The 12,845-nt window shown below is 46.2% G+C and overlaps 1 protein-coding gene across 2 annotated transcripts in view; it reads right to left on the bottom strand.

Annotated features, from left to right (window-relative positions):
* Positions 1–4,662: 4,662 nt before the first annotated feature.
* Positions 4,663–12,845, bottom strand: part of ZZEF1 (zinc finger ZZ-type and EF-hand domain containing 1) — a 95,776-nt gene continuing 87,593 nt past the window's right edge. For both annotated transcript variants that reach the window (XM_080923670.1, XM_080923669.1), the window contains exons 52-54: positions 9,309–9,462; positions 8,657–8,728; positions 4,663–7,060 (exon numbers count right to left, since the gene is read on the bottom strand). In XM_080923670.1, the coding sequence (XP_080779796.1) occupies positions 6,980–7,060; positions 8,657–8,728; positions 9,309–9,462 (307 nt within the window). In that variant the 3' untranslated portion in view covers positions 4,663–6,979. The remainder of the gene's footprint in view (positions 7,061–8,656; positions 8,729–9,308; positions 9,463–12,845) is intronic.

The following is a 12,845-nucleotide window of genomic DNA, read 5'->3' as shown; positions in this document are numbered from 1 at the left end:
TGTGCAGCAAAAACTCAGTACTCTTTTTTTGGCCACTGTCCCTGTGTCCAGCCCCACTGTTTGGACTGGGTACACTTACTGAGTCCATCATTATAACAGCAGAATGGCACACATTGCTTTTTTAAAGCGACATACTTCATATGCTTGGTGACTTTACAGATATGCATCCCCTTGATGGCCTGGGCAGTTTCCAGGGTGTACTTAAAGTGAACATAAAGGTTTGAACCTCTGGATTTGCATGATTTTGTGGGATTTTCCAGATCAAGAGAGTAGTGAACCATCTTCACAGGTTACCTCTGGCTGCTTACAGGAAGAGGAAGCTGGGTTTTGAGGTTTCAAATACCACTTTAGCCCCAGTCTCTCTCTGCCTGCTGCCTGTGGATCAGGATGTAGAACACTTGGCTATAGTGCCAGGCCTGGCTGCTTCCCACTGTGATGATCATAGACTAACCTTCAAGACCTGTACACAAGACTCTAACTAAATACTTTCTTTTGGCTGGGTATGGTGGTGCACATACCTCTAATCCCAGCACTCAGAGGCAGAGGCAAGCAGATCTTTGAGTTCAAGACCAGCCTGGTCTAAAGAGTGAATTAAGGAAAGCCAGGGATATAAAGATAAACCCTGTTTTTTTTTTTTAAAAAAAAAAAAAAAACAAAGATAAATGAAATTTTTAAAAGAGTTGCCTTGGTCATGGTTTCTCTTCACAGCAACTAAGACAATGCTGCATTGGGGCAGAGAACTTTTCTACAGGTTGTCAAGACCCTGAGATGTAGAAGGTACAATTTAAAAGTGGTAGACTAATTAATCAGATAGAGAAAAAAATGTTGTGAGACATGTTTCTCTCTACACAGCTCTGGCTGTCCTGGAACCCACCAAGTCAACCAGGCTGGCCCTGAATGCACAGAGGTCTCTTGCCTCTGCCTTCTAAGTGCTGGGATCAAAGGTGTGAGACAGCACACCTGGTCCAGATGGAGAAAATTTTAGGACAGGTTGGTACTTGGTCTCATTTTGGCTGGGTTTAGACTCTTTTACGTTAAGAATCAAGAAGGGAAAAGAGGAGTGGAAAGACTTGAAAACCTCACAATTTTGTCAGGCAAGGTGTACGGTTAAAGTTACCCCCAAGGAAGGTATGGTTAGAGAGATAAAAAGAAAACATGTTCTGTGTACCTGGACCACAGATTCCTTGATGGCACCTCAAGAGCTAACCAGATACCATTCATCAGAGGCTCAAAGGCTCTGCAGGTGTGAAGAAGTAAATTCACTTGAAAATCTCTGAGCAGAGTACTTGCAAAGGTCACCCACAGAAGTGTCTTTCTGGTTAGCTATTCAGAGGCCACAGCATCCGCCATCAAGCGGGGCCTGTCCACTGCTCAAGTTGGTGGCACCACCTGTTTCCATCTGCATGACTGGTTTTCGTAGGCATGCAGAACATATATGTTGTGGGCCACAGAGACTTTTACCCCGGTTCTAAAAGAAAGCTTGGGACTCAGTACTGTGTTCCAGGACCAGAACTTCTATCAGCAGCGTAGGAGTGAACTAGGCTGTGAGAGCTAAGCTGCAACAGAGAACTCAGGATGCTGAGGATACTGGGAATAAGGACATCTGCTGAGGAAAGCTGCAAGCAGTGAGCAGAGCCAGCCCAGGAGAGGCCACATGTGTTAAAAGCCAGCATGGCCACAGTGCTGACCCTTTGGGCCCATGTCATCCTGTCACATGCTCCAGATGCCAGAGGATTTAATGTCTGCTGGGCTGAGTTTCAGCCTTCTGCAGTTCCATTCTGCGTGTCTACACCCATTCCTCTTCCTTCTGGAATGGGAATGTTTAAACTGTGTTACTGGATACTAGAAGTGTGTAATTTTGTAGGGGCTTCCAACTAAGTTTGTCTTTAGTCGTCGAAGATGCTTTAGACTTGGGTTTTTGAGTAACACTGGAATGGAAAGTCTTAGAGATGTATTAAAGACATTCTGCATGGTGGCTAAGGACATCTGAAGGCTACGAATGGTTTGAGTATGAGCTGTCCTCCACAGGCGTGGTTCCCAGCTGATGAGACTGTTTGGGGATGTGGTGGGAACTTTAGGAGGCAAAGCAGAGGTGAAGAAAGTAGATCAAGCTGGGTGTGGCGGCCCCCACTGGCTGTTCTTGTTTGACTCCTGGTGCCCACACAATGGCCAACAGCTCCGTAATTCGAGTTCTAGGGGGTCTGATGCCCTCTTCTGACCTTTTCAAGCACTGCATGCATATGATACACATACATGCAGGCACATAAAAATATTTTTTTTTACATCTAGAAAGGTGGAATTGAAAAGAGCTGTCACCAAGTGAAGAGAAGAAACTGCCCGGGAGGAAAAGCTTCTAATGTTCATGGGTACGGAACAGTAATGGCTGACAGCTATTTTAAGACAGCGTTTATAGACCTTTTTGAGGAGGTGCTGGATAATGAGGGCTAAGCACATGCTCTACTCCCTACAGTGGACTCTGAATGTTCCCAACACAATAAGTGGTAGACGGGACCTGGGTGGGCATGACTGCTCTAGGCCATCCTGGAGACCTTGAAATTAAAAGATAAAGTTCAGTGGTCAGGTGATTGTTTAGTATGTGGGAAGCCATGGGCTAAATTTACAATACTGCAAACAAGACAAAACACGAACCTCACATTATACTTGTTTAAAAAATACAATGTATCATCTTTAAAAATTAAATTGAGAATGTAGAAGGAATTTTCACTTCTGCTGTGAATCTCTGTCCTCATGAAGTCTCCCTGCCATGTTTCAGCATGTCTCATCTGGTGCAGTGGCTGAGCAGCTGTGTTGACAGAACTCAGTGGCTACGTGGGGATTTCCCAGGCATGGCATCTGCCCAGTTGTCATGGATACATGTTGCTCAGCAGTTCGGACAGCCCATACGGACATGAGTCTCTCAGGCAGCTTTTTGTTTAATGAAGGCAACTCTTGACTGACAGCTTAGGGGAAGCCTCCCATGAAGTGGCACAGAGAGGCTCTTTGTAGAGAAGAGGAACTATCCTTATTAAAAATCCTGGCAGATTAGGAGAGACAGACTGACCTCCCACCGTCAAGTCATGGAGTCTCTCTTGCCCAGAGTCAGATGCGACCCTTAGCTGTCTTAGTTTTGTAGGCTGGTGAATTCTTTTAAATTTAGTTTGGGACTAGCAAAACAGCTTGGTGGGTAAAGGCACTCAGTGCCAAGCCTACCAACCTGAGTTTATTCCCCCAGGACCCTGGTGAAGGAGAAGAGATTCTTTTAGGTTGTCCTATGATCTCCACAAATTCAGTGTGGTACCATGTGGATGTGCATACGCACAAATTCAGTTTGGAGTTTAACTTAAATCTGAAGAAAGCTCACTGAATTCTGGAACAGTGCCTCCAGATTTAGTCTCCATCCCTTTTGAGCTGAGGGAAGCTACAATAGCCAAGAATCCCTAAGGGAGAATTTGCTGATGACTGCCATTTGCTTGACTGGACCTTGTCAGTGTCCTTTCTTCTCATACACTGTTGATATTTGTAAAAATTACAATTATCTATCAATATCTATCTATCTATCAATCATGTCCCTGTATATGGATGTTAGAAGACAACTTTTAGGACTCCATTCACGGGCTGGAGAGGTGGCTCAGAGATTAAGAACACCGACTGCTCTTCCAAAGGTCCGGAGTTCAATTCTCAGTAACCACATGGTGGCTCACAACCATCTGTAACAAGATCTGATACTCTCTTCTGGTGTATCTGAAGATATCAACAAGGTACTCACATACATAATAAAATAAATAAATAAATAAATACATCTTTTAAAAAAAAGTCTCCATTCACTTATCTTTCTGGGTTCAAATTCAGGTTATCAGGCTAGGCTGCAAGCCCCTTCACCCACTGAGCCATCTCAGTGGGTCCTCAAACAATGCAGTTAGGAATTTCACTCCTACCTTCCTGCTTTAACAGCTGTGCATTGGCTCTCTGGCTACCTGCTTTTCATATGATGGCAGCAGACTACAGTGAGGTCTCTAAGCCCTGTGCTTTGTCAGCTCGAAGGGACAGTGGTTCCCAACTTTCCTAATGCTGCAACCTCATGTTATGGTGACTCCCCAACCATGAAATTATTTTCACTGCTACTTCATAAATATAGTTTGTGACTGTTACTAATTGTAATGTAAATATCTGAGAACCACTGCCCTAGAGCCTCCTAGCAGGTATCAGTGTTTCTGTGGCAGGAAATGGCTCACAGCCACCCTGACTGCAAGAGAGAAGAGGGGAAAGGAAGCATCCTGGAGACAGAATGAGACAAGTAGGATGGTGCCCAAGGAAGGCACCACGTGAGGATGAACCCCCTGGGTGCCCACAGGGAAGGGCCAGGCTCACAGTTCAGGCAACAGAGGCTGAGGGATCTTCTGGACTCCATCCCACAAGCAGGCAGTGATGAGGTTCTGTAAATCCCATCTGTTTGCCTAGGCATAAACGTCAAGGTATATTTTACAAGAGAAACTGAAAAGCCAGACATGAGAGACATGGGCAGGGGACTGTGGGTTTCGGGAAAACCTGGATACAGAGAGGTTCTTATACAGTGGTAAGAGGGCGGGGAAGGGAAGAAAAAGGGGAAAAATCCACACAGAGTTGTACTTTTTTATATAGAATTTTTACAATATATTTCTCTTCATTTGCATATCTTATCCACAACTTAAAACATTCTTTTTACAGGCTGAACTCACTCAGCTGATATAATCAAAATTCTTTCTCTCAACCAAATAAGAAAAATTCAAAATCGTAAACCCGTAAGAAAACAAATTAAAAACGATGATGAAAATAAGTCACTCCTCTCATTAGAACAGTGTCTGTACAATATATATGATTTGGAACAGAATTCTTTATAGATTAGGCACATGTTTCCACGACCCCTTATGCCTGCCAGTTTTGTCTTGGTCCAGGCAGTCTTGCCTTCTAAGAGTCAAGGGGACATTGGCCTTGACGGAAATCCTTTGGGACCTCCTGCCCGGGCTGGGGTCAGGAGACACTGGCCTGGCTCAGCAGTGCCACCCAGTGGCCTAGAGAAGCAGAGGCAGTGGGCTGCAGGTGGCCAGGTCAGAAGGGACCCTGTCAGACAGCAGCTCTGGCGTGTGAAGGGCAAACTTAAGCTTGTTCTATGCAAACTGAAGCGCAGGGAGAAGACAGCAAGCAGTGAGTGGAGAGGAGCTAGAGCCCAGCACATATTTACAATTGCTCTTCCTGAAGGAAGGGTGGGAGGAGAGTTAGGGTCACTGTCCCAAGGGAGGCCCCCAGCCTTGCTCTGCCCATCTGCTCTCTACTCAGTCTGAGGTGTGGAAGGGTGTGAGTGTGCCATCTCCTCCCCATCTTCTAACTGCTGTGTGATCTGAGCCACGGTGAGCAAGGTCTCTTCACTATGCACTGAGACTTGTTCCGACTCTTGGAGGGATGGCATGCAAGGGGCCTTCTCTGGGGTTTTGGCAGCTTGCAAAGCGCAGGTGCTTTGGCAAAGAGCAAAAGATGAGGAAGAGGTTCTTTTGGGCTGGAACCATGTCCCATACCATGGGACCTGGACCAAGTTCTCTCTGATGTCAGGGTGGTGGACCACAGGTCACTCCATTTGTTTCTGTGTTTTTATAGCCCATTCCCTCCCATTCTGTGGCCATTTTTCCTGTGAGCTGGGGTTCATCAGATAACCTAATTCTAGGACTGGGCAGGAAGTGGTTCCAGAAGGCATTGCACCTTTACACAAGATGCTCCCACACCTGCAGGCTCAGGTTCTGCCAATGCAGTCCCTTGCCCATTCACAGAAGGGTCTTCAGAGGCCAAAGGGGCAAGCTTGGTTACAGCACAAGCCAGCCAAGTGTGGGCCTGGCTATTAGCCTTTTTTGCATTAGGCCTGTGAGGTGGGATATGCCTTTGGCCCAGACACCTGCCCTTCAACAGCAGGTGCCACAGGATTCTTTCTTCCTGAAAGTCCACAGCCTGATGCTGACCCAGCATCCCACTCTGTGGCTCTGAGGAAAAATTCATCAGCACTTCAGGGCAATGCTAAAGCCATACAGGGAAAAAATGCAAAAGCATTCACTAGAACTAATGTAGTTATTGCTAGACAGGGGATGGCTAAATAACCAGGCAAGAGGTCCAAGGTGGTAGGTGTGTTATCACCATGACCTTGGAGCAGAAGTATGATCAGGTATGTCCTGATCCTGAACAAGGGTCCTCTGAGGGCACTGCTGGTGCTGCAGCTACTGGAGAGGACCTCCATTTCTATCACTTCACACACCAGTTTGTCCCTAGGCATTCCCCAGGGACTTCTCAGGGAGTCGGTGTGGTTCTCTTCTAAAAACATGAGGAGGAAACCAAAACATACTAAAACAAGTAAAGAAACACAGACGTGTGCTGGGAGCTGTTGCATGGGTGACAATCAGGGCCTGTCAGCTGTTCCCAAGGACACTTGCTCTCACTGTGAGTTGGCCAGTTGAGCTGTGGCATGAAGACTGCTTGGGAATTGGAGGTGGCTGGGAGGTGCTCATGTTGGTGGTGGGCTGGTTTCCCAATTGGGCCACTGCTGCTGCAAGCTGCAAGTCTTACTGCAAAGGTAGCTCCAGGGGGATGACACCTTCCCCTGATGTCAAGACTAGGCAGCTCCTGCTCAGTGGAGACAGAATCCTTTCAGAGATCGCTTCCAGGTCTTCAGTGCTGTGACTCCCTTGGAGGAGACTGACCTCTATTCTGTTCTCTGAATAACCTTCCCAAGGCCTCGTGATGGCTCTTTCTGAGCCACCCTGCACTACAGTGCCTTCCTGGACATGTGGCGCCTGCACAGTGGGCCTTTTTGATGAGGCCGCTGCTTGGCATCCAGATGGGAGCAGGGGGTGGGCTCAAAGAGAGCTGGGTGCAGAGGCTGCAGGGGTTTCCTGAGCAAGGTTGGAGGTCTGCTATAAACCCCTGTAGACAAATTATCAAGTCCATGCACAGCACACCGAGGCTAACACTCAACATTCCAGAGGCGGGTGGCCTTGTTTGGGTAGTTTATGGCCAGGCTGATAGCAGCAATGTTCTGCAGAGCCTGTGGAGGGAAAGAGCAGTTACTAATATCAAAAGCCACTGACTTCTCATCCTTGAGTCTAAGTCCCTCAGCTGGAGGGTGATAAGGGGAGCCAGAGGTAGTCCCCCGTACCAGTGGCTCACAGGTAGAATGAGAAAGAAAACAAAACCAAAGCGCACAGGAAAACCCTGAGGTAGGTAATAAGCAACCGTGGGCCATGGCAGCAGTCTAGTTGCTGAGGCAGGGGTCTGGGAAAGCCATATAAAGATATAGAAGGAAAGCACAGAGGTTCACACAACAGGTGGACAGCCAGTGCTAGAGGAGAGGTGCTGGGGGGGGAGCTTATAAACAGTGCAGGGACAGCGGCTGTCCCTGAAGGACATGACTAGAAGGCAGAACACCAGTGAAGACACTGGCCAGCTGTGGGGAGGGTCACAGGGGATGGGGACTAGATATGCATGGGGCAAGCATGAGGGCCAGTCACGCCCACAGGAGAAAAGCTGGAACCAAAGCAACCACACATCAAATCTCTTATAGCACATCAAGAAAGCAAGGGCCATAGTAGCCAGTGCAGATAGCCGCTAAGAGATCTCAGCAGCCCCACCTGCTTTTCCCCTGCTTTGGTAGGAGAGCCCCAGTTCTTGAGCAGAACACTTCTAACCTTCTACAGAGAGCCTTCCTTGAAGAACTGGGCTCTGGGGAGAGTCCCAGGTGGATGTCTACCTCAGTAAAGTTCTATGAGTGGTTGGAGATGTCTGTCTGCTCTAGTCTACAGCACGACACTTCCTTTCCAGGATGAGCATAAGGCAGAGGACTACAAGAGTCCAGCTGCCCTTTTTTTTTTTTTTTTAAACGACTTTATTTTGCAAAACAAAGATAAATGTAAAGATTTTAAACATTTTTTGCTTAAAATTATACATTTTTGTCAGTACTGTTTTTTCAGACATTAAAATAAATTTTACATAAAACCATGTGAATATGTTTTTTAGTCAGTACTTGATTTTTTTCAAGGGCCAGCTGTCCTTTTTTGAGCCAGACATTAAAGAAGTCTGCAAAAATGAAACTAGGGCCGCCCTTCTCAAAATTATTTATTTTGAAGAGATTTTTTTTCCCCAAAACACATTAACATGAAATGCGTTTACTACTGTCTTAAAATGAATTGATACATGAATGTTTAAACACTGTTCTGATTTGACACTTAAGTCTAATCTCTAATGCTGCACACTGATGTATACAGGGTACACAGCGAGCAGCTTCCTTGGGTCCTCTGTCAGAAGAGGAGCTTTCCTACCAGGGAAGCAAAGCACATCCAAAAAATCCAAAAATATCTGAAATCTAAATCTATGGAAACTTCTAAGATCAGCCAACTAAAGTGAAGGCAGTGGCTGTTTTAGTTTTAGAGACACAAATTCTTGCTAGTGTCTTCTGACCCCACAGTTTACTGTGAGTGACAGTGATAAATGGGGCTCCCTGCTCTTTCTGAGAGCAGAAGGAAGTAAACTCCATGTAAACTTTGGGAGGGTCTGGACTTGTCATGCAACTCACTCACTCACTCTCACATCCCCCACCCCCAGTTCTGGCAAGTGAGGTGGTGTGACAGGGACAGGGAGGAGGTACCTGTGCTGCACATCGGAGAAGGTGGTCCTCAGTGGTTAAGGCCAGCAGGTACTCCTGTAGCAGGCCAAGCTCCTGTAAAGATAGCATGGGATCCTTGACTGATGGAAGGCAGGAAGACTGGACAAGGACACCCACAGCAGACAGGAGCCTCCAGGGGTTAAGCAAGCTCACTAACAGGCACCTGTGACCCCACACACTCTATAGCCATAAAGAAGCCTAGCTCGAAGGACCAGGGACCTGGTTCCAGAGCTATCCCTGATGCCCACAGAGTGACAAGGCAGGATACTGTCATCATGTCTTCTTGAGGAAGACAGGCAAAGGACTTGTGAAAGGCCCTTTCATGTGGCAATTCAATGAGTCTATTGTACCTACGAGAAGAAAGAAGAGGAACAGATCTGTTTGATTTTCCAGAAGTCCCTGTTGTCAAGAGCCAGTCTAAGGCTGTCCCTATCCCCCTTGGTTATAGGCCAGACAAAATAAGGTCAATCTAAGTTGACCTGCCGTTCTCTCTTCCCAGGGATGAGAATATGGATGTTTCCTGGGGATGCTTGGCTGTAACATTAGTCCTGCCATGAGCAGGAACTGGTGTAAGCATACAGAGGCACAATCCTCTCTGCCCAGTCTTCAGGGCAAGAGGTGGACACATCCTTACCTGGGCACGGTTCTCGGTGACAAAGAAGAGCTCGGTGAGGGCTCGGTGTAGGGGCAGGAGAATGCCAGGCTGTGTCACATCCTCAAACAGGCCATACTCCATGTGGGTAAAGAGCTGCCACAGGGGCTTCAACAGCCCAAGGTCACAGAGGTCACTGGGGGGGCAAGCATGGGGTCATCTTACTGAGAAGTCATCCACCCAAGAAACTGCAGGTCAGACTCTACTTTCCCACCACATAGTAATATAACCACCTCACTTCTCTCTGAAATGGACACAGTCACCAACCGTAAAGAGGGAGCAGGGCAGCACCCAACCTCAAAAATGACTGTAAGGATTCCAGAGGGCTGAAAGTGTGCTTACAAGGGTCACTGTGGTTTTTTTAAACCTGTTTTTACATTTATTTATCATTATTTATTTATATATTCACTCATTGAAATGGGGAAGTGAGTGTACCCTAGCAAGCGCATGTGAGCAGAGGACGACTTTTGGAGGTGGGTTCTTGCTTCCCACCATGTGGGTTCTGTGGGTCAGGTCGTCACTGGTAGTATCTTAACCCACTGAGCTGACTTGTTAGCCCTTATTGTGTGTTTTTAAATCAGTCCCTCTAAAGACCTTCTAGCAACAGTTAGAAAACCTCCAGGCAAATGTGTTTTGTTTTGTTTCATTAGGTATCCTAGGCTGTCCCTGAAGTCTTCACAATCTTTCTGCCTCAGCCTCTCAAATACTGAGATTACAGGTGTGAGCTACCATGCAGCCTTAAGCTAAATATTAAGTGGAAAAAGCAAGGTATAACATCACATATAACATAAAACATACAGATGAAAAAAGACAACTACTGAATGGACAAGGAAGACAAACATTGTTTTGATATTCAACTATCAAACAGAAAACATTCTTGCACTGGGTGGTGGTACTGCCAGTAACTTTTACTCCATCCCACCCAGGAGGCAGAGGCAAGTGGATCTCTGTGAGTTTGAGGCCAGCCTGGTCTACAGAATTTGTTCCAGGACAGCCAAGACTACTCAGAGAAACTCTGCCTTAAAAAAAAAAAAAAAAAAGAAGGAAGGAAGGAAGGAAGATACACTTGAAACTTTCTTTCAAAATACAATTATAGAAAGGAAAATATACTTGCAAGCTTGCTGAACCTGAAATCTTGCCTTTAGGCGAAGGCCTAATCCTTCTCAGACCTGTGTGCTGAGACCCTGCAGTGGGTGGGGCTACGATTCAGAAGAAAAAATTAGGAAATCAACAATACTCTGATCTCACTACAGGATACACACGTGTATACATATACACATGTAGTGATTTTGCCTTTCTCTCTTACAGCCTGAAAAAGAATCTTCCCCTCTGAGTGCTGTCTTAGAGTCAACTTCAACCAAAGGAACACATGTTCATAAAGTAAAGAAATGGGCAAATTCAGTGGACTTACAACACACATTTTATTGCTAGCTTTTAAGAGAGCATGGGAAAGTGAGTTGGAGGCACCTGCAGGACTGCCCTCCGCTGACTGGCTCTCTGCTCTGGCCTCTGTAACCCTCAGGCCCGGAAGTCTTTAACTTTCCAAGGAGCCCATGTGACAAGGCATTCCAGGAGTAGGTTGTGTGCCCTCCACCCTCACTATCCCCAGGTCTTCTTCCAGTTGATAATGAAGGAATACAGAGTGTCATGGCCAGAGGGAGGTACATGAGAGTTCCCCCAGGCTCAGGAGTACCCGAGAGTCCATCCTGGAAAACAGATCAGCAGAACCCAGCAAACTGTGGAAAGACATTGCACCATAGCCAGAAAGGTCTGCCAAACCGAAGACCTTTGCAATGTGACATCGCTTATAGAGTATACCAAACAGGTGCTCTACTGGGAGCCCATTTGGAGCTAAATTTCACACAGTGTCTGAATATGGGGACATGTTACTAACAGCAAGTGCCCCCAGCCCATTCTCACCCCCTGCTGCCAGCCTAGGGACTGGTAGTGAACCATCAGTTTCTCTTCCCGACTTGAAGATTCCTTTAATTTTAAAAAACTGTCTTTGTATTTTGAATATCATCACCTCGAACTGACTCACACAGTGTATGTATTTTATCCACATACCTAAACAAACGCAGGAAAGAGCAACTCCTACTGCTCAGGGGTGTGGGCGGGGTGCATGGCTACTGTGTGTAGCTCGGAAACCATGAGCCTTTCGAGATGAGGACTGTGAAGCCATGGCCATATTCCTACTTCTAGTCAACACTCTAGCGACTGCTCTGCCTCCCTCACGGGATTAAAGACATGTGGCTTCACACCAGCCTGAAATACTTTTTAATGGCTTTGTGTATGATCTATGTATGTATTCATGTGCATGTGTGTGTAGATGTTGTGTGCATGTGGAGGTCAGAGGTCAACATTAGGGGTCTTTCTCAGTCACTGTACTTTATATTTAAATTTTTATTAGATACATTAATTTCATTTTATGTGTGATTATTTTGCCTGAATGTATGTGCATTCATGTGCATACTTGGTGTCCTTGTGGTCTGAAGGCAGAACTGGATCCCCTGGAACTGGAATTGGAGTAATGGATAATAAATTACCATGCAGGTGCTGGAACTTCAACCTAAGTCCTCTGCACGAGCAACAAGTGCTCTCAACTGCCGAGCCATCTCTCTGGCCCCATGAACCTTTCTTTTTGAGATGAGTTCAGACCTCATTGGGTCATCTAGGCTGGTTTGTCCATGAGTTAGGGACCTACTTGTTGCTATCCTCCTTCCCCAAGATCTGAACTCAGTTCTTATGCTTGTGTAGACACTTTATAGACTGAACCATCTCTCTATTCATCCCTTCCCCCGTTTTGAGATGGGGTTTCATGTATCCTGGGCTGCCCCTAATCTCAATATGTAGTTGAGGATGACTCTGATCCTTTGTACACATAGAAATTAACATGCCAATATAAAAATGGATAGGTAACCTTTGGGTAAAAAGATTTATAAATCATTAGAAAGTAAGTAGGCAATTAGGGTTAAAATGCTCAGCACAGCCAGTGATGCAAGCAAGTCGAACTTTGAGTTTGAGGCCAGTCTAACCTATACAGCAAAGGTCCAGGCCAGCCAGAGCTACACAGCGAGACCCTCACTACAAACAAACAAACCAAAAGTGAAAAACACCCACAACATAGGTTGGGAATACTGGGGTACACCTGAAATCCCAGTGCTCGGGAAGCTGTGGTTGGAGGGCTCAGAGCTCTAGGCCAGCCTAGATTCCATATTGAGCCCTCATCTTTAAGACCAACCACCAAAGACAATCTTGAAGTGAAGAAGCAAGCTGAAGAGCTTCCATAATTAAATGATTAGATATGTAAATCATCATAAGTCTGTGCCGTCTTTAAGACAGCACTGGGCTACAAACAGGAGAATGCCCAGAGTTAAGGAGATGTGGGACCAGAGGTAACAAGTGCAGCGTTCTCAGGTCAGAGGTGGATTCAGAACAAGCAGAGAACCCAGAGAAAAACACTCAAAACTTAAAACTCTCATCCAACACTCATCCCAGGTGCATGACAGATGTCGTGTG

This window comes from Micromys minutus, assembly GCF_963924665.1.
Source record: "Micromys minutus genome assembly, chromosome: 10".
In the NCBI taxonomy this organism is placed as follows: domain Eukaryota; kingdom Metazoa; phylum Chordata; class Mammalia; order Rodentia; family Muridae; genus Micromys; species Micromys minutus.
Note: the sequence above shows the minus strand (reverse complement) of the source record. Positions and strands in the feature narration are given on the sequence as shown.